General features: G+C 38.0%; 1 protein-coding gene across 3 annotated transcripts in view; it reads right to left on the bottom strand.

Moving 5' to 3' along the window:
* Positions 1-11,407: 11,407 nt before the first annotated feature.
* LOC582503 (mediator of DNA damage checkpoint protein 1) overlaps positions 11,408-21,174 on the bottom strand; it is a 49,617-nt gene continuing 39,850 nt past the window's right edge. For 2 of the 3 annotated variants that reach the window (XM_030983462.1, XM_030983464.1), the window contains 6 exons: positions 19,159-20,018; positions 16,569-18,824; positions 15,662-15,946; positions 14,160-14,328; positions 12,950-13,131; positions 11,408-12,476 (listed from right to left, as the gene is read on the bottom strand). In XM_030983462.1, coding sequence (XP_030839322.1) covers positions 12,300-12,476; positions 12,950-13,131; positions 14,160-14,328; positions 15,662-15,946; positions 16,569-18,824; positions 19,159-20,018 — 3,929 coding nt within the window. In that variant the 3' untranslated portion in view covers positions 11,408-12,299. The remainder of the gene's footprint in view (positions 12,477-12,949; positions 13,132-14,159; positions 14,329-15,661; positions 15,947-16,568; positions 18,825-19,158; positions 20,019-21,174) is intronic. The other variant, XM_030983463.1, reaches the window with a different exon arrangement.

Here is a 21,174-nt window from a genome sequence, read left to right as displayed (position 1 = left end):
GACACTGTGGCTGCAGAGTGTGATGGGAGACAGGAAGGAATTAATTAGGCTGCCAGACATGATGACAGCTGTGTGTGTGTGCTGGAGTCACTGGCAGGTCACCTGACTGACTGACTCCAGTCATGTGACACAAGGTGAAGGTCATGTGACTCACAATGCTGCACCATAGGTAGTGTGTGTTTTCTTTGTGTTTTGAGTGTGTGATTTGGCACCTGCTTCCAGGGACCCGTTTCACAAAGCCTTTTTTCAATGACAAATGACAAAATTCAGTGAAAAATCTGTTGATAACCAATCAGAAGCAAGGATTTCAGTAGCTTATAACAAAAAATGTCATTTGTCACTGATGACAAGTTTTGTGAAACGCCTTCCAGGGGTGTTTGAGCTGAGGGAGGGTAGTGTAAGATTAGATCAAAGGCAAGGTAAGGAGTTCAAAGAATGAAAAGAACACATTTAGATAGCAGCTGTGAAACATGTCAAGGGGAGGGGGAGGGTATTTATTGGAGGAGTTTTTAATTTGTCAAGGGAACAAACTTTGTAAGCTGTTACGGAAATGGTTGGAAAGTCTGTTAGGCAGGCGCCAATTATGATGAAATTAGGGGGGAAAAAACACGAAAAGAGGCTTTGTGCTGTAAACCCATGAGATTTTATTGTGCTTTTTGTAGGAATTTTCAAGCAGTTTTCAATTTTCAATGCACAGGCTGCACAAAATTAATGTGTCACATTTTTTTAAGGTACAAAGAGAACTGAACATGGAAATTGACTTGTTTCTCAATGATTATCAATGAGTATTTAGCACTTATGCTCTATCTTCTAAGGTCTATTTGCTGGAGTTATTTTGTTATTATGGCATGTTAAGCTGTCTTGTCAGATTGATGTGAAACCTTGTTCCGGGACCCTTGCTACTTAGTGTTTGTATGATGCTATGCAGGTACCATACTTCAAAAGTCCCGCCTTTCATGATTTCTCACTATGTTTTCTACATCTCAGTGCAATTTTTCTGTCCTAAAATTAATGTTGATAGAAAACGTCATCAGCTAAATGTGTACTCTTTTGTGTTTTATTTATTATTATTTTTTATTGTGTTCTTTTGCTAGTGACGTATTGAAGACAGTACCCACATTCTCAGGCCTTATTGCTCATGTTTATCTATTCTTTATTTGATGCTTATTAATATGTACCATTGTAAATATTTATTAAATTGGAAATGAGCATACTAGGCTGCTTATCACCTTTTTTTCCCTTTTCATGAATTGACATGATGAAGTATTATGTGCATATATCTGTATTACTTTGTGATTATTTTTTGTTTTCCTTGCTTAATATCCGTTGCCATCATAATTTATTGCTGAGTGGAAGAATATTGCGGCTTTTAATTTTTTGAGCCGGAGACTTCATTAAGATGATGTCAAAATTTGGCACAACCAATAGTATTATTATGTATTATCAGAATAAAAAGGGTCCATTGTAGTGAGTTTTACTAAGCTTTATGTTCAAGAGGGGACAGCAGCATAGCATTTAAGAATTATGGAATAATTGTCACGTTAGAAGAGTTCTGTAGACTCTGTATCAGACATTTGGAAGTGTTTGGTCTAGAGGAAAGTCTTTGGACTTTGTATCACATGGTACAGGGTTCAAATCCCCTGTCACAGCACACCAGTGTCCTTTCGCCACCCTGCTGAAGTGAATGGGTACCGGTAAGAAGAATGCGCTATAAACGGCTGCTGTTGGGGTATATACAGCACTCTGTATCCGCAGCAAAAAACACTTTATACAACTATAAATCCAACAATCATCATTAATTTTATTGGTATATTAATCTATATTTGCCTCACTTGACCCAGGTGATGCATATGGGTCCCTGGCAGGAATTATTTCTTTGAAATGCTCAAGTGCTGTAATGGCAGCCATACTAAAGCCGTGGTATTAAATGTGGAGCGCCAGGAGTGTCAAGTCTGACAGATATGAGCGCTATACAAGACAAGAATTCATTATTATTATTATTATTAGTTGATTTATAGCACTTATTCAAACAAATGAGACAAGTATTTCTCAACAATTTCTGTATTTATATTCCTAAAGCCTGCACTCATAGTATTAATATAATACATAAGTGAATGACATTCGCTATCCTATGTACATTCTTAATCTAAGAAAAGTCACTCTCTATCTATATCTATCTAGAAAACCCTCATCATTTGTGACCAGGCACTACAAAACCACCATCAAGTTCTTTATTTACAAGTAAAAGATCTAGCTTAGTGTTGCTAGTGGTGATATGATGATTGAACGTATTTACTACCTGTGTACATTCCAATGAAGATATCAAGGTACAGTCAAACCTGCTTCAGTGACCACCTGTCTACAAAGACCACATTTTTTAAAAACGGTTTCTCACTGAAACATGTACTAAAGGAACCTGTCTGCAAAGACCACTTTTTTGTGTTTCCCTTGGGCGGTTGCTATAGACAGGTTTGACTGTTTAATGCGAATATATAGACATCAAACCTGTGTTGCATGGAGACAGGTGTATTTAGAAACCTGTGTAAGAAGCCTTTATTCCGTCACCCACATATAAATGTTTATGTATAGATTGAAGAGCATCATTATATTGAGTTGTTTCTCAAGAATTCTTGCAATTATGATCCTGGTATGTGATGTGCTTTGAGCATCAAATGTGATAGTAGTTATAAGTAAGTTATCTTGGTAATGAATGCTTATGTATCATACATGTATAACTTAAAAATCTATGAAGGTATATTCATGCATATATATATATTCATTGTTGTCAGTATTTTGTTGTATTATAGAGTGAACAAGGATCAGGCACCCGTTTCACAAAGTCTTTTTTGAAATGACAAATGACAACAATTTGACTAATCTGCTGATAACCAATCAGATGCAAGGATTTTGATAGCTTGTAACCAAAATTGTCATTTGTCACTGATGACAAGTTTTGTGAAATGAGACCCAGTTCTTGTCATGTTTTTACCTGATGTTTCATCATTGCTCCGTTGTTATGCTTTATTATAAACAATGTGGTAGCGAAGTGTCTCTATGTACATGTACAGAAGATATAGAGTACAGCCCAGTGTTAAATGCACATGTCACATTTCAATGGATTTCACCAAGTGCCCAAATTCAGAAGCAAGGTACATGCATATACCTATACATGTGATAGTCAGCAAAGTGGATGATCTTACTTGTTTTTCAAAATAAAATTCTCTAGCATTTATTGAAAAAGCCAAACCTCATCATTTTGATCTGCAACTTTAAAAAACCCGCAATGGCTATCTATTCCCTTCTGAATGAATATGTGGGCCTCATATGTAATGTTCAGAGTTGAGATATTCAATTCTAAAATGCCTGAGAGGAAACCATTTTACGATCCAATCTAGGCAATATTAACCAAATTTCAAGGTCTACTATATCTCATTCCAGAAAGGAAACTTAAATAGTAATAAATGATTAGGCTGTGCAATGCACCATTAAATCCCTAGTTACAACCCAAAACTGAATTCAAAGCTTTTAGTACTGAAATTAATAGGAACTGTAACTGTTTGGCTTTTACTTATAACCAACAAAGGATTTCAAACTACAAAGAGAGAAATAATTTCTGGTCTTTTGTCTTATATTACTGCACCAGTAATGGGGAATTTATGCTGAGTGTGTATTATTTATTAACAATTATTGTGCCTAATAAATGTTTTGATTTGACTGTCCATGTAACGGTACCACATGTTCATTGTATTAAATTGGCTAGTTTGCGTTCTATATGATGACAGATCTGATAAGGGAAAAACGCCCGGCCGGTCAGACCACTACTTTATCTAACCACATTCTCACATTCTATATTTCTTTCCTCTATGATATCATACACGTAATGCCAATGTATAATGGAATGAATGAATGAATGAATGAATGCGTGTGTTGTGAGTAACCTAGAGCATAAAGTGTATGTACAAACATATCTTGGGCTGTACTCACATGTACAATGAATGGATGAAAACATGTATGAAAGAGGTTTGTTTTGAAGAGCATTGTGCCTTTTATTTTGATTCCATCTCATATTTATTTTGATTTGTTTTAAAAGTGCTATTTATGTTAAGCTCTAACAAGGGTTACCAGTAATGATGTAAGCTGTGTTACATTCAAACAACATCATTGAAAATATGTTTATATTATTCTGTATGAAGATGTAAATGTTACATGTGACTGTGTTCACACTTTAAGCCTCACACATTAATATGTAATTGGAATGCTGCATTGCATTAGTGTCATGTAAACATGGTTTAGAAACCATGCTGATACTAGCTGTGCTCACAGCTGGGACCCGTTTCACAAAGCCTTTTTTCAATGACAACTGACAAAATTCAGTGACAAATCTGCTGATAACCAATCAGCAGCAAGGATTTCTGTAGCTTATAACAAAGAATGTCATATGTCACTGATGACAAGTTTTGTGAAACGGGTCTGGGGAGTCAAGTACATGTAAATGCTATTAAAACAGTATGTCTCCCTCCATTGGCCTGTACTGATCATGATGGACATGGACAGGTATAAGGTTCAGAGGTTTAAAGATAAAGTTGAGTTCTGGTCATGCGATTGCATTGTGAAAGAAACAGTGTGGAATCTATCAGAAAAGGTTGATCATCTAGCATAAGTATTAATGTGTACTGCCAAGGTTCTGTAATCGTCAAAATGATAAGAAACTTGGCCCAGTCTTGGTAACGTTACAAGCACTGTATACAGAAGGAATTACATGGGACTACCCGAACATCAAAATCTTTCCTGATTTTTATGATGTTACATGCTATATTTCGAATATTAAGGCATTTGAAGAGCCAATGCTTTTTATGGAACATTTTTTATCTGATGTTCTTCCACACTTCCATCATACAATGATAACGCTCACAAATTATTGTTCACCTCTTCCCAGAACTCAACCTTCTCTTTAAGCTACATGAGTAGAATAACGGCTATTGTCATTTCTTCCAAAGTGTTCTGCAATACAAGAAATAAAAAAAACTGTGTTTATGATAAAGCTATGGTGAGGTTTATTTCTACCCATGTCCAGACCTAAAAATCATAATTATGGACATAATTAACTTGTCAAATTGATGTGTGCTGAGCTGATGGCCTAGCCTCCTCATGACTGACATAGCATGATAAGAATATCAATATCCTTTGAGTTTCAGCTAAAAAGTTTAAAGCTTTGAGCATTTTTCAAAATAAATATTGTTATTAGCATTGATTGATTAATACCATTGAACAAGCAGTCCATCCATTCTGGGAACTGTTCATACAGGCATTTTGACATGTCTCTCTCTCTCTATGGCTGTTTACATGCACAACTGAGCTTTATCTATAGGTATGAACACAGCACAAGTTTGTTGACCCCTCTGTCTGCGCTTCTCATTTGCATCCATGTCTTCCTGGCACATCACTAGCCCATTTCACAATGAAAGAATTAAAACAATTCAGTGCTTCTTGTATCGTCCAGTGTGAAGTTAGCAATTAGCAGAATAAGGGTTAAACTCTTGGGCCTGGATTATACCAGAATAGAAACCCAAGGCTGCATGTAAGCTTGATCTGTCAAGTCTAAAACAAGGAGATGAAGCTGGTTAACTCTTTCAATACTGGTATGGCTGTTACATTTGATGTACATGTACTACAGACCCATAGGCCCAAATTCACAAAGGAGGTTTACATTTAGCCCATGGTTTAAACCTTCATTTACATAACCCATGGTTTAAAAAATAGCGCAAAATATGTGTACCTTGCCTTGTGCTTGTCTAATATTGGACCTCTGACTTGTGTCGCGCTTATTTCGCGCTTATTTTAGACCGTGGGTTATGTAAATGAGGGTTTAAACCACGGGTTAAATCTAAACCTCCTTTGTGAATTCGGGCCATAGAGTTGTGTGTTATGAGAAAAATAGGTAGTGTCCAGTGGGTTACTCTCCAGCCGAAAACATGTGCAGCTAGGGTTTGATATTATGGTCAACTACAGGCTCCTAGGCTAGGCTAGGTCAGTAGATGCAAGTTTGTAGATATGTATTTCTGTGTATTTTGAGGAAACTAGAGAAATTGTGTAATATTGTGTGCTTCATGGACTTGTTAACTGCACATTTCATGGTCATATACATATGTACATATACATGTAAAGTTGAATGCATGGTGCAAATTTTACTCTGTTTTCATATATTCTCTCATTGTTAATAACTTAATCAGTAAGGTACATGTATGAGATGAAAATGCTTGAATGTTCAAATTTGTACGCCAAAGATTCATTTCAATATTGATTGATCAGCGTACCGGTACTTTGATGTGGATATTTTCAGATTGCAATGGGCGTAGCAAAGACTATTCAATGTGAGGTAGGACTGCATCAAAATCAAATGTGTCTGTACATTACTCTGAATAGGACTCTGAGACTATGTTCATGTATTTAAAATGATATCGACTCAAGATTCCAATTCGCCCGTTCAATTCCAGGTCATTTACGTTGGAAGTGAAATTATAAAGTGAATGGTTTGCAGACACCAAATAGGGGGCACGATCCAGTATGTGTAATGCTGAAACATTCAGATAGGCAACTCCTGTACATTGAGGGAGGAAGGGAGGGAGGCAATGGGTCATAAATTGATAAATTCATTGTAAATATGAATTTACTAACTTTTGACAAGATCTTATTAGGACCCCAAAAATGTGCATTCTGGGAACACACAATAGTTTGTTAATTTTGCTCTTACAATGTATGTGCCTTTAAAATAAATATTGTCTTATTCTGAGCACTGCTTGAAATGCTTAGCATCCGTCTGTCCTCTCCCTCCCTTTCTCTCTCTTTCCCCCTCCCCCCTCTCTCCCCCTCCCTCCCCCCTCTCCCCCCTCCCTCCCCCCTCTCTCTTCCCCCTCCCTCCCCCCTCTCTCTTCCCCCTCCCTCCCCCTCTCTCTCCCCCTCTCTCTCCCCTTCCCCCTCCCTCTCTCTCTCTCTCCTCTCTTCCCCCTTCCTCCCTCTCTCTCTCTCTACCCCCCTTCCTCACTCTCTCTCTCTACCCCCCTTCCTCACTCTCTCTCTCTACCCCCCCCCCCTTCCTCTCTCTCTCTCCTCTCTCTCTTTTCCCTCCCTTCTTCCCCTCCCCCCTCTCCCTTCCCCCTCCCTCCCCCCTCCCTCCCCCCTCTCTCCCCCCTCCCTCCCCCCTCTCTCTCCCTCCCCCTCTCTCTCTCCCCCCTCTCCCTCCCCCTCTCTCCCTCTCCCCTCTCCCCCTCTCTCTCTCCCCCTCTCTCTCTCCCCCCTCTCCCTCCCCCTCTCTCTCTAGTAGTTCAGTCTTTGATCCTCAGTCATAATGTGATGTCCTGCATTGTAATAAGACCTTAGCCCATCTAACAGTTTGCACTATTTATTAATGCTTTGTGTTTAGTAAATATGTGCTTCGTGGAATGAATATGCAGTTATTGGCAACCAATGATGTAAGATTTATGAATAAAGTGTCTAATATCCTGATGATGTATAACATGCAAATAAAGTACTCAACAAAATCAAGTCAATTTGTTATTTCTGAATTTTATTTGTTGTGAACATGTGAATAATAAAAGTCCTCACTTTGTCCATTAACGTGGCGCCTTTAAGCCCTACAGCAGACAATGTATAAGGCAATAGAATGGACAGTTTCCCGTTCATTAACAAGCTTTTATATTTACATTATTTGGTGATAAAGACTCCAGTGAAAAATATAGTCTTATTTGTATAGCACTTATACTACATTTCTAAGCTCTTTACATTGTAATAATCATTACCCTGGTCATTGGATTCAGTTGCTAATCTGCACATGATGGTGCACACACTCTGCTCCCTGGGGAGTATTCCAGCCAGGCACTATTTAACATCACTGCCAATCCAACCACATTATCATTCGCATCCTACCAGGTACACATTAAACACCTTGGTGGATAGTGGCAAATGTAGATGAGTGACTTGGAAAAAAGGACATTAGTGGCACCGCGAACCGCGAACCATGTGATCCACAGTCCAGTGACGTATCCACTAGACCATCCACATCTCCACATGTGTATCTTCCATACAACACAGCAATGAAGCTTCTGGATGGGAGGGAGGGGGACTGTATGGCCCGAATTCACCAAGGAGGTTTGTCGACAAACCTAGGTTAATTTATGTGCCTCATATGACGCATTTCAAACCAAGGTTTGTTTGAAACGTGTCGAAACGCGTCATATGATGCACATAAACCTAGGTTTGTTGACAAACCTCCTTTGTGAATTCGGGCCTGAATGTCCATAGAAATATCAAATTTATCATAAGATTGCAATTATAAAGCAGTAAAAAGAAAAATTTATTTAAAAAAACAAGCATAACATAGTCATTAAAAGTGATTGTACTAAATGCATAGATGGCAAATATATCTTACATCTCCCTAGCCTACAATGAGATAAGGATCAACCTTACGATCAATGTTCCTGATGTAGAATAGACCAGTTTGTAGTTAGCACATGGTTCAGATGACCCCTAATATCCACAGATCTTTTAAACATAGATAAATCCCACTTTGTGCCTTTTGGAATAATCACAGCTTAAGACAGTCATGGAGGTGATTCTTTGTTTGCCCTCTTGAAAAGATTACTTCCATCTGTGTTCAATAGAATGCATCACAGGTGCATGCATGAATAATGATTACATAACCTTCATGAGCACATGGGTTTTACAATTTTGTACAAGTGACCTTTATCTGCGAATGTGCAGATTGCATCTACGAACTGGTCTATTGTAAACAAATACCTTTCTTTAATTGACACAATAAAAAATCAATACAATGAGAAGACTTGTGACATAATATTTATATTTTAGTAACTTAAGCATGGTACATAAGTTACAGGTTAAAGGTAGTGTATCCCACTTGCAGCCTACATCAAATTCTAGAGAACTTTGCATGAATTATGAATATGTCATGTATGTCCCATCTGTGAAATTTAAACATTAGCAGTGTCCTAGATTTCAAATTATGCAAGGAAGCCTGTTTACTTGCTAGATTTCACTGTCAGACACTATTGAGTGACTGACTGACTGACTTGTAAAGGGTATGAGCTTTTGCATACATCAATAACCTGCTAGCTACTTGTAATGGTCAAAATTAAGCTGTTTGAATCTTTGCGCAGCACAAAACGTACAACCAAGGGTCTAAAAAACTTTTTTTTTACGTATAATTTAAGAAGCGCATTTTCGAACGGTTGATATAATTCCATGTAGAGGCAATTACCAGGTTAATTTTTTCAGGGAAGTTTTTAGTTGACATTATCTCTTGTTTACCATAGGATTTACAGAATACACAAGTTCATATGTTCAGCCTGCAAAAGGGACACACCATCTTTAAAGGTATTAGGTAACTTTGCCTCTGATTCTAAACCAAATCCTGGATTTAGCTCATGCTGCAATCATAACTAAGCTTTCAGGTCAGAAATGAATCCCATGATTTTTACAAGCCAATCGCATGTTTGTTTATCATGATATTTATGATTGGAACTCGAAATTTCAGAAACCGTTTTCTTTACGGTTTTGAACAGCTTTTATAAAACTCGTCTATTGGGAGAAATGAGTATGGTAAAACCGGTCACTCAAAGTTTTTTACTTTTTGAAGCACTACATGATCATTATGAAGCGTTATTTGTTTGAGGGGCTTCAATATTACACCATATCACAGACACTGATAAAACGTAGGGCCATGCATCTCAAATTTGTAAAACTGGAAACATTGTTAAACAATGCCTGGAAGATTTGTGGTACATATAGACAAAGGAAATTCAATATGATGGAAAGACAAAGAATTTGCAAGAATCACAAGTATTAACATTTGGTATTGAGAAATAAAATTGCTTACTGGTATGTTTTTGAGTTTATCCAAGATTGTTGTAATAGCTCACGAATGGAATAGTCTCTGGAAATGCATTTGTGATGCATTTCTTATGAAAATAATTGAAGGGTCATACTTATTTAAGATAAAGATCAGTTCTGGTCATGCGATTGCATTGTAAAAGAAACATTGTGGAATCGATCAGAAAAGGTTGATCATCTAGTATAAGTATTGGTGTGTACTGCAAGGTTCTGGAATCATCAAAATGATAAGAAATTTGGCCCAGTCTTGGTAAAGTTACAAGCACTTTACACAGAAAGATGTATATGGGACTACTCCCACACGTGCGTGACACATGCGTTCTATCTATCAGGTCCAAATAGATATAATAAATTACCAAATATATCAATCAGTAGGTGGTTTCTTGGCAAAATTTGTATGATCATGTATTAGTCAAAACATATTCTTTCACATGATTGGTATTACATGTAAGAGCTTCCATTTCATTTTTTGAAATGGGGGCGTTTCCAATACTGGTCTTTACCTTTAATGTAACAAAGCTTTCAGGGCAATATCGAGTGGCATTTTGAAGTTTGTTGCAAACACTAGCATTGCCATATCTCAAATGGTAAAACTGATACAACTAAAGTTACATTTCCTCTGTTCAATAGTTGTGGCAAAATAATCCTGGTAAAAACATGAAACATGTACTACATATACATAGCAAGCTTGATCAATGCCCAGTGTCTAAAATTTGAGTCTGTTGATTGGTTGGATTGATCGCGTACATGAATATTCATGCTGGGATTGATCCCAGCCTAAAAAGCGATTTAGTGAACCGGTCAGGTACATGTAGAATCGCCTTTAAGCTGGGATTGAAATCAATCCCAAAAATTGCTCTTAGGAACGAAATCGTTTCCAGTTAGTGAATCGCCCCCCAGTAATAAAAGCAAAAGCTCCTCGAATATTAAGAAGGTGAAAAATAAAAAGACCTACTCCTGCTATAAGTGTAGATAAAAGGTGCCATGGCCTAAAATATTAATATTTTCTGGTAAATTTGAAACTAAAATAACAAATGGCTGGACTTTCCTCCAATATTCATTAAAAAAAATATTAAAAAACACAAACAAACAAAAAACTTTGAATATTCAAGTTTTTCATTACCAAAATTAAATGGAAAAAAAAAACATATTAAAAAGATGTTTGTGTTCAGGATACAAGGAAAAAATTAGTAATGAGCATTTAGGCAAATTTTCATAGGAAAGAACCTCCCGTCTCAAATATGTATTGTATTTCGTAGGCCTCACAACAACCTAGATTTTAAAGAGTCAATGATATCAATGATTTTGAGAACTTTGTTCCAAATTGTTGCCTACCTCCTTTAATAATAATAATAATAATAGCTCACATTTATAATGCGCCTAATACTTTGTTTCTAGGCGCAGCACATATTTTTAGACTAGGTGGAGTACCTACAGTGTAGGTTAGATAATCACTAGCCTTCAGTCGTTCTTTGGTCCAGATTAGGCTGTAGTCCTTGCATGCACAAGATACAAGATATTTGATTTGGTCTTTGCAAACAAGTTACATAGAAATTTGGTTTCCACTGGCGTTAAAGTAATATTCAAGAAAATACATAATTACAAGAAATAAATACATCATGTTTATAGAAATAGATGAAATAAGAAACAAGTACGTGCAAAAGATAATGAAGCAACAAAAATGGTCATTGGTACTTCAAATCATGAGTTTCAAAATTAAGCCTTGGTCATTGGTATTTCAAATCATAATAGTTTCAGTATGAATTAATTTCCGACACAGAAGTTTAACGTTTAACCTGTGAGTTGAATTTATGAACAGAGTCGGGTACCAATGAATATCTGAATCGTGAAATGCGGGTTGGGGTGGGGCAAAGTCGGATGTAGTCCTTGCATGCACAAGACATACAGCTATCTGATCCCACTGTCCATCACAGATCCAATGGTCCACATCATTTACCTTCAAAGCCAATGTCAATTGCAGGAGGTCAGGTGCAGTGGCTCAGTGGTAGAGCAGTGGTCTCATAGCAGGGAGGCCCCCGGATTTGATACCAAGTCAACATGCTAGAGCCTTTTGGTAAGGCATTAATCCTCATTACTGAGAGGCCTTAAAGATGTCGGTCCCCTGGTTGCTTACTTATGCTGCGGTCACAAAGGTTCGTACGAATGATAGTTTTGTATGAATCTCTGTGTTTCCATTGTCTTCCCGAATTTCCATTGTCTGAAAATTGATCGTACGGCGTTCATAGCAGTTTATAATGGCATTTGTGACCGAGGCTTAACAAGCATACACATGCTTTCGTAGCGTTCAGGTAAAACAAACAAAGGAACGAATGTCTGAGATCATCTAACAGTATACAAAGGGTCATGACTGGATCATTCTTACATACAATCCTGACCTATTTGAGTTTATAATCTTTGAGTAAGACATCTTGCCTCAGGATGCCTGTAAGGATGAACTCTGATGACACGAGAAGGTTACCAGCCTTGCTAAGCCCCGCCCATAGTGATTTGTCACCGTCACATGACACAACGACCGTCTGCTGGGAAGACTTGATAGGTAACTTGGCAACATACTGTGTGTGATATGGAATACAACAAGAGAGAAAACAATAAGGAACTTTTATAAATGTAATGCTTCCTGGGAGAAATTTCAAATTATTTAAACATATTTGTGGCTTACACCCAGTAGAGTCTCTGCCCAGCAAGCAGTAGATGCAGGTTCAAGTCCCGCTGGTTCCAAGATTTTTTCTGACTTGTTTTTCAATTACAGATCGATCAATCGATCTTATTTACTGGGTGTAAGCCACAAATATGTTTAAATAAATAATGAACTTTGTATGTTATACATTCCTACCTACATGTACATGTATGTTATTATTATACTTGAAGAGTTCAACTTTGACTCTGGGTTATGTATGACTTCCATAAAGCTGCTACCACTTAACGTGAATAGGTAAATTCAACAATAATTTGTCTGCCCGCTCTGTGATAATGTCTTTCATTTGTTGAGGTTCTGTTTTGACCCCTGGTGTCACATGTATCTTACCTGTGCCCCTGCACATGTGATAATGTCTTTCATTTGTTGAGGTTCTGGTTTGACCCCTGGTGTCACATGTATCTTGTATCCTGTCAGCAGTCTAGCTTGGCTTGCTTTCTGAAGTGACGTCTGTAGATTGAAGCCATGCTGTCTCTCTGAAGCCTTGTCTTTCAGCTGGAATGGACCAGGATCTATGACAAACAAGAAATAATTATAAAAACAAAGCTTAAAGGTAAAGGTGAGTTCTGGTCATCTGATTGAATTGTGAAAGAAAAGGTGTGGAATGGATCAGAAAAAATTGATCATGTAGCATGTAAGTATTGGTGTCTACTGCAAAGTTCTGGAGTCATCAAAATCATTATGATAATAAATTTGGTAAAGTAACAAGCACTGTACACAGAAAGATGTATATGGGACTACACAAATGGTGTCTGGGCTAGTAACCTTGATTACCTAATCTTTCTATGCTCATTACTCAGCCATTATACATTTTTCTACCAAAATTGTTTGGCAAAATTTATTTGTAATCTTGAACATTTAGTGTAAGTTTTGTTTGATTCTGTGAAGAAAAAAAAAAAATTTTTATTTTTTTAACCAGAACTCACCTTTATCTTTAAAGGTATCCTTCTTTTTATATTCATATACAATACAAGAATATCACAGGAGCAATGTCCCATGAAAAAGGACCTCTACTATAAATTGCTCTTGTACTTGTACTAGAAATTAAACAACAACTTTGGACTAAATTTTGATGCCAAATATGTGTCAGTCCAATGTAGAAATATCTGTGTCTAGTTCTTTTTGTTGTTTTCAAGCAAGCAAGATTTAATCAGTCTGTTAGAATTTGATAATTATGAAAGCAAAATAATGTACAGCTTCTATTTATCACATAATCAACGATTACACCAAAAAAAATTCTGAGCAATTCTTTCCTGAGAAAGCGAACAAAATCAAACTTGGTCAATAAATGACGAGGAAGCATTTTTTGTATTTTGGGGTAATTGTGTGAATATATTTACACAAATTATCATAATGGTGAGGCTAAAGCCACGGTCACAAATACCATTCCGAACTGCTTCGAACGCTGTACAAACGATTTTTAGACAATGGAAATTTGGGAAGACAATGGAAAAACAGAGATTTGTACGAACCTTGTGACCGTATCTTAACCTTTGCGTTACAGGGGATAAATGAAGATAGGAATGTATATTAATCTCACCAATAAACATCTTTGCAGTCTTTGAGTCCTCCAGCCAGTTCGGTGTGATAATGATAATACCACGAGCCATGCAGCACAGGAATTTAACAGTTCTCCTCACTTTATCAGTTATAAGATGGGTGCATTCGTGAACGGAGTCTACAAGCTCACCTCCTAATGTTGTTACAGTCTGTTTACACAAAATAATTGTGAAAATAACAAGTTTCATGATTATACTCGAACTTCATGCCTATTTTCAAGACAGTGTTGTAGCTCAGTCCACAATCTATTAGTCCAAGGGGGTGTTTCACAAAGATTCGAAGTCAAACTTAACTCTAAGTTGGACTTAAATATTATAGAGAGCCATTTGTAGTCTTATTTTGAAATATATTCAAAAGCAAAATTCAAGTATTTTAGACTTTTCATAAATTCCACTTCAAGAACATGAAATCTCCCATGATAATAGAAAATGTGAATGATTTTAATCAACATTTTATGCCTTTTAGAATAACTTTTACAAAATATTTTCAACAATGCTAATGGCTTTCCAGAATTGTTAAGTCCAACTTAGAGATAAGTTCAACTTATGATTTTTGTGAAACACCCCCCAAGTCCACAACAGCTTCCATTAATTTCACAACTGAAAGATGCTTCATAGTCCCCATTCAAATTTAAGTCCAAATCCATGTAAATTGGAATTGACACCATACTTGACCATTATCTAATACCATTATGTACCTTGGAGTGTACAGTATCCACTGTGTGATTTCTAAATGATTGTATAATTGTCACACTTGAAAAAAGTTTTTGTTTTCTTTCTGATACTGTATGCATACATGGCTTTCTCTCAAATGTCATACTGTGGTCTATTTACAAATACATGTATGGCCAAACACACAGGAATTATTAAAGTCATAGTGAAAAAAAAGTGATTAGGAAATGTTCCTTCATTCTCATAGAAAGTGAAAATGTGAGAAAGCAATACAAATTTATTTTTAAAAAGTATAACTTGTATTGTGACATGCTGCTATAATAAATGCCTGCCAAGTGGGTGATTTGGGGTTTATATTCCAAAGAATGACCCAGCTACGCTGTTACATTAAAGGGATCCGGTAACTTTGTCTCAGATTCTGAAAAAAATCCTGGATTTAGCTCATGCTGCAATGATAATTATAAACCTTTAGGTCAGTCAGGAACCCCATGAATTTTACAAGCCGATCGCCTGTCTGATTATCAAGATATTTATGATTGGAAATCGAAACCAAATTTTGCATTTGCCTAACGGTTTTCATAACACTACAGTCTATTGGGGAAAACAAGTATTGTAAAACCAGTCACTCAAAGATTTTTTACTCTTTGAGGCACTTCTTGATCATTTTGAAGCGCAATTCTTGTAGGGCTTCACTATTAAACCATATCACAGACACTAATTAACACGAGGGGCCGTGCATCTCAGATTTAACATTGTTAAACGATCCCTTTAAGTTGTGATTGTAAGGTTCATTAGACAGCTGATTCTTTACCTTCTGCCATGAGCCGTCCATGACCCCCGTAAACATGACCTTTGGCCTAACATCACTCAGACGTCTCCTTAGAGATGGACTGAGAGCGGACGTCTGATCAGTCTGGTGACCGGACCTCGTTGCTGGGCTGAGAGTGGACGTCTGATAAGCCTGGTGACCTGACCTCGTTGCTGGGCTACTGGAGGGGGATGACTGGCTGGTTGGAATGGTAGCTTGCCTTGGTCTCTTGGCTGGCGAGCACGGCGGTGGGGTAGCAGTGGCACCTCTCTTTGCTCTGGTCTTAACCTAGTCAAAAAAATATAAAAATATGTGAGGTTATTTAAGTTTATTATTACCTGTGTGCTCAGTGTAAACAAAAGTATATAATAAAACTCAATTCTGAGTTTAGTTTACAGAAAATATAATGGCGAAGTTAAACAACAAAACAACAACAAACAAACATATTGGTAACTGATAACTATTGTATGAAAGTAACACAAATAATCTGAAGTTGTAACAACATTTACATGTGAAATGTTTAACTATTGAACCAGCATTTTTAGAACTGATCTTAACTTTCTTTCAATCTCAACTGAAAACCTACTTGTTTAAAAACGCTTTCTGATGCCATTTATCCGTATTATTGTATTCATCAAAATTTAATTACATTGCAGTACTTTTACATAATTTGCCTTCATTTCTCTGTAATTGATGTTTATAATGATTGATTATTATTAATCTTGTCCTTATTGTGATATTTCTTTAGTTCGTGAATTAGTAGTTATGTGTAATTTTGTTGTATTAATATTGTAAAGCACATTGTTATTTTCTTTGAAGATGAAATGTGCTATAGAAGCCTAGGTTATTATTTTTAACTGTACTTGGAGGGGTAAACACCTAATAATATGAAAACAAATATGGAGCTCACCACTTCATTACACTTGTCTCCTTCTGTACTTCTGTCACCTCTTTCTTTAAACTCTTTGGATGTTTTAGCTGTTGGGGCTGGTACTGCAGCTCTACTCCCTCTTGTAGTAGGAGTTACCGAGCTCTTCTCAGATACCGGTTCTTCTACAGGTTTCACTCTCCCTCTTCTGCTGCTATCTCTAGAAGCTTCTTTCAAATCTTCTGATTTCCCATCGTCTGAAGGAGCTGCAGAGGTTCTTGTTGTAGCCCGTCCTCTTCTCTGATTAAAGGTGGTTTTGTTCTCTTCAGCTTTTGATTCTTCCACGCACAATGTTCCTGACATAGCAGCAGGGGCCTCATGGCCTCTTTTCCTGCTCACTCTCGAGGCTTCTTTCACAGGCTCTACAGCTGCTTCAGGGATCTTAGCAGTAGATCTTCTCCCTCTAGAACTCAACTGCACTGTCTCTGCTTCTACTGCTGTCTGTGATGAAGATGGTAGCTCTTTCTGTTGTATTTTCCTGGAAGGTTTTGCCAAGGCCTTGGGCACGGCAAACACACCAGCATTGGAGCTGCTTGTGTCTTCCGCCTCCTGCTCTAAAGATGATCTGTGGCTTCCAGTAGCTTTATCTTTACCATCTGGATTAAGAAATCTTGCAGGTACTGTTCTCCTCCTTCCACTATGCCGTACATTGGTCTCCCCCGTTTCGTTAGCAGACCCTTCTGGGCTTTCGCTTGTGGCTCTTCTGTTTCTCCGTGTACTTGTCTCTTGTGATTCCTTGTCTGCCTGAACTGAAGTTTCCCCTTGGGTACCTTGTTCCTTACCTCCTGCATGTTGGGTTATTGCTCTGCCTCTTGTACTTGGCTTAACCACCTTAGACGGAATTTCTCCCCTTTTCGTACTTATATTTCCTATAGGTTCCTCTTCTTGTACGTCTGGTTTTACCCCTTGCGTAGTACCTCTTCTAGTCCTCTTACTACTAACCTCCTCATCATTCTGAGAGTGTATCCTTTCATTCTTTCTTCTTCTTGTAGACACCTCTCCCTGGTCATCATCCTGCGATGGTGTCTCATCTCCTTTTATAGCTAGTTCTCTTTTTCGTGCCCTGCTCCTACTTTGTGTTGATTGCCCATCCACCTCTGTCTCAACAGTTTCAATAGCAACTCCTCCTCTTCTTGTCCTACTACCAGCTTTCTTCTCACTTTCCTGCAAATCTGTCGTTTCTTCCTTTTCTGATCCTCCTCTTTGTGACCTCCTGGCCCCAGGGGTCACGTGTCCAGCATGTTCCTCAGTGATCTTCTTACTCCCTTTCCTATTCCTGGTTCCTCTTGTTGGTCTTGTGCTGGGCTCGACTTCAGCAAAGTCTCTTACACTTGATGCAGTAGATGATATTGATGCTGTATCATCACTATCACCATCGTCCACAACCTCAGCAGTTCTTTGTGGCCTCCTTGTCGCTACGGAATCAGAAACGGGGTTACAAGTTGCATTTGGTTCACTATCTTCACTACTTTTCTTCTCCCTTTTACTCATTCTTGTAAGTTTCTTTCCTATTTGAACGATAGTTTTCAATGCTCTCCCTGCTCTGCTTCCCTCAGAACCAACAGATGAGATACTGCCATCAGAAAGCTTCCTCTCATCTTTGACCTTTGAACCTTGCCTCACTGATGGCCTTGGATTCTCTGCATCAAACTCCTTCTTTCTGGTTGGTTTGGCATCGGTCATTGTAAGCCCTTCATCAACAGACACTGGATCTCCATTAGGGTCCTCTTCCATCTTACTACCTCTTTGTTTCTCCCCCCTCTTCATCTTCGCATCACTCTTATCTTTGGTTGCTGGTGCAGAGGAATCAGCTGATACTGGCTCTAGGGCTCCTACCTTCCTCTTTCGTCCAGGTTTGGCTGCTGCTTCATCACTCACAGCTTCAAATCTAGTACTCCTCCTTCCAGAGGTAACATCATCTTTTGTTTCAATGTCCACCTTTTCATCTTTATTTCTCCGTGACACTCTGGATCCGCTTGATGATGACTGTCCTTCACCTCGAGACTGATTGCCTCGAGAGCGACTGCCGCGTCTCAGAGGCTGGCTTTCTCCTTCACTTTCTTGGCCTTCTTCTTCGTTGTCTGCAGGCTCAAACGTTACTCTCCTAGCTTTGGTTGCTTTTCTTTCTGGTGTATTTGGTGGCTTCAGACAGGATTTTGAAGGTGACTGGGTCTTGAAGTCTGGGAACCTTGAAGACGTAGTTGGTTGGTCATCACCATCCTGACTGTCCGGTACTTGCTGTGAAAAGAAAGGGGGAAACACATTGATAAGTTGTATGATTAATGGTCATGTTTTAAGCCCACTACTTTCACACATTAACATAGCCAGTAATTTTCTATGGGGAAGTTTATTTCTAGTTACATCAAAGGTATTTGTGACTACTGAAGAAATTAGACAGGGGGCTATAAAGCATGTATGTTTGGTTTGCTTCAAGACAAACTGGATTGAAATTTGGGATTTTAGGAACTTTGGTCCAAAGTTGAGGTCGCCTCAATAGTTCTAGAGTTATAAGAGTATGAAAACGGGACAAACATCCCTAAAACATAGGTAGGAAAAAAAGAGTATAACCTACTGTATCACTGTTTTGCATTCCATAAGCCTGAGTACTTTCTATTTCACTGTCCCCTGTTTCCATGGCAATATCTTCCTCTGTTTCACGTGGGATGATTGGTTCTGTATCATCATCATGTGAGTCAGATTGCTTGTTTTCTCCTTCAGTACCATACGGTTGAGTGAAGGATAATGCCATTGTGATCGATGTTGCGGACGTAGGTTCTTCCATTGTCTCCTCCTCATTCATACCACCATATGGCTGCGTAGCATCAATGCCATCATCATTGCCATGGTTACTGGACAGTACATCTTCTGTACTTGTATCATCTGATGGTCCTCCGTAAGGCTGAGTGGCCTCAACCTCACACGATCCGGGGGGTTCCTCAGCTGCAGGATTCTGCTCAGTCCTATAGTTCAAGAAATATTCTTGAGAGGAATTATTCTTCTCCATCTCAGTGTTGTCATCATCATGATCACTATTTGATGGAGCTATAATTGGTTTGTCTTCTTTTATGATGTCCCTATTTCCATCTTTTAACTTTGTGTCATTTATCACACTTTTCTCTTCTTCATCTTTGCTCCCCTCCTCCACATCAGTATCATCATCATCATCATCGTTAGCCGTTGCTATGGCAATGGTAGCCATATCTGCCATATCTTTTATCTTGACCGTATCACTATTCGCTCCTTTGTCATCACTGTCCTCTACGTCAGTATCGTCATCATAATCATCCATTTCTATGGGAACTGTAGCCATGTTCTCTACATCCCAAGTCGTGTCTGTTATGGGTATCTTAGAATTGGTTTCCATGGTTTCCTTGTCTTCTGTGGTATCCTCCTCCTCTTCTTCTTGACCAATAGCAACAGTAGCCATGTTATCTATACCAATCATAGTAGGAGAATAGAAAGATAGAAATCATGAACACATTTCTCAAAAATAATATCTTACCATCAATTTGTTCAACATCTGATCTTTAACCATAAAATACTATTTTAAATTCAACATACTTTTTCTGATTTCTTTGTCAAATAATCAATTCAATTATTTATGAACAAAACAATTGTAAATGATACTGCAAATCCCTCTATTTTTTAATTGCACATTATATGTACTGAGCATGACATAGAACGCTAGTGCTGTCGTCGCGTACACATTTCTTTGTCTACATGTCGGTTCAAACATATGGCCGATGTCGACAACTTTCAACAAAACAATGATCGTTAAATTTCAACATACAAGTCAACAAACTGTCATAAACCCAATATAAAACCAGTGTCAACAGAGGGCCCCACAGCACTATAAAACAGGCACTAGTTTTGATACTTGGAATATACACTATGAATATGACTGACAAAGAAAGCGGACAAAATATACAGTTCCTCAGGTAGACAAAGGAACATCCCTTCACTGCTATTATGTAAACATGTGTAGAACAGGTGTCACATGCATATTCACCTTTTTACATAATAGCAGTGAAGGGATGTTCCTTTGTCTACCTGAGGAACTGTATATTTTGTCTGCTTTCTTTGTCAGTCATGTTTATAGTGATATGACCTCCACCTACTATCTGTTCTAATTACTTTCTTCCTAGAGTAATGTTTAAAAAATATGTGAAATATTCATGAAGTAAAGGTGTCTTACTTTTACAGCGGGCCTCTTAATTTATAGAATACAGAAATTAGGGAGACAATGGAGGCTAGATGTGAAAGAACGCCAAAACAGAATAAAAGTGATCAGGTAAGGGTTACAAATAAGGGAAACCTTGGTGAGAGTTGATGAAAGAACCCCTTTCTCCCTCATGAAAGTGAGAATGCTATGTATGTCAAAGTCTCATTGGTTCCTGAGATATGGTGATATCGAGAAAGTGGGATGGATTGACAGACGGTCAACCCGAGAACATAATGCCTCCGGCACCACTTTTGGTGAGTGGAGACATACAAAAACTAGATTGACCTTTGACCACGCGCAGTCAAAAATGATGCCTCCGCCATGGCGCAATTTTACAAACCAAAACAAAAGCAAGGTAATTTTGCA

The sequence above is a fragment of the Strongylocentrotus purpuratus genome, unplaced genomic scaffold (genome assembly GCF_000002235.5).
Source record: "Strongylocentrotus purpuratus isolate Spur 01 unplaced genomic scaffold, Spur_5.0 spur5_scaffold_13, whole genome shotgun sequence".
Classification (NCBI taxonomy): domain Eukaryota; kingdom Metazoa; phylum Echinodermata; class Echinoidea; order Camarodonta; family Strongylocentrotidae; genus Strongylocentrotus; species Strongylocentrotus purpuratus.
Note: the sequence above shows the minus strand (reverse complement) of the source record. Positions and strands in the feature narration are given on the sequence as shown.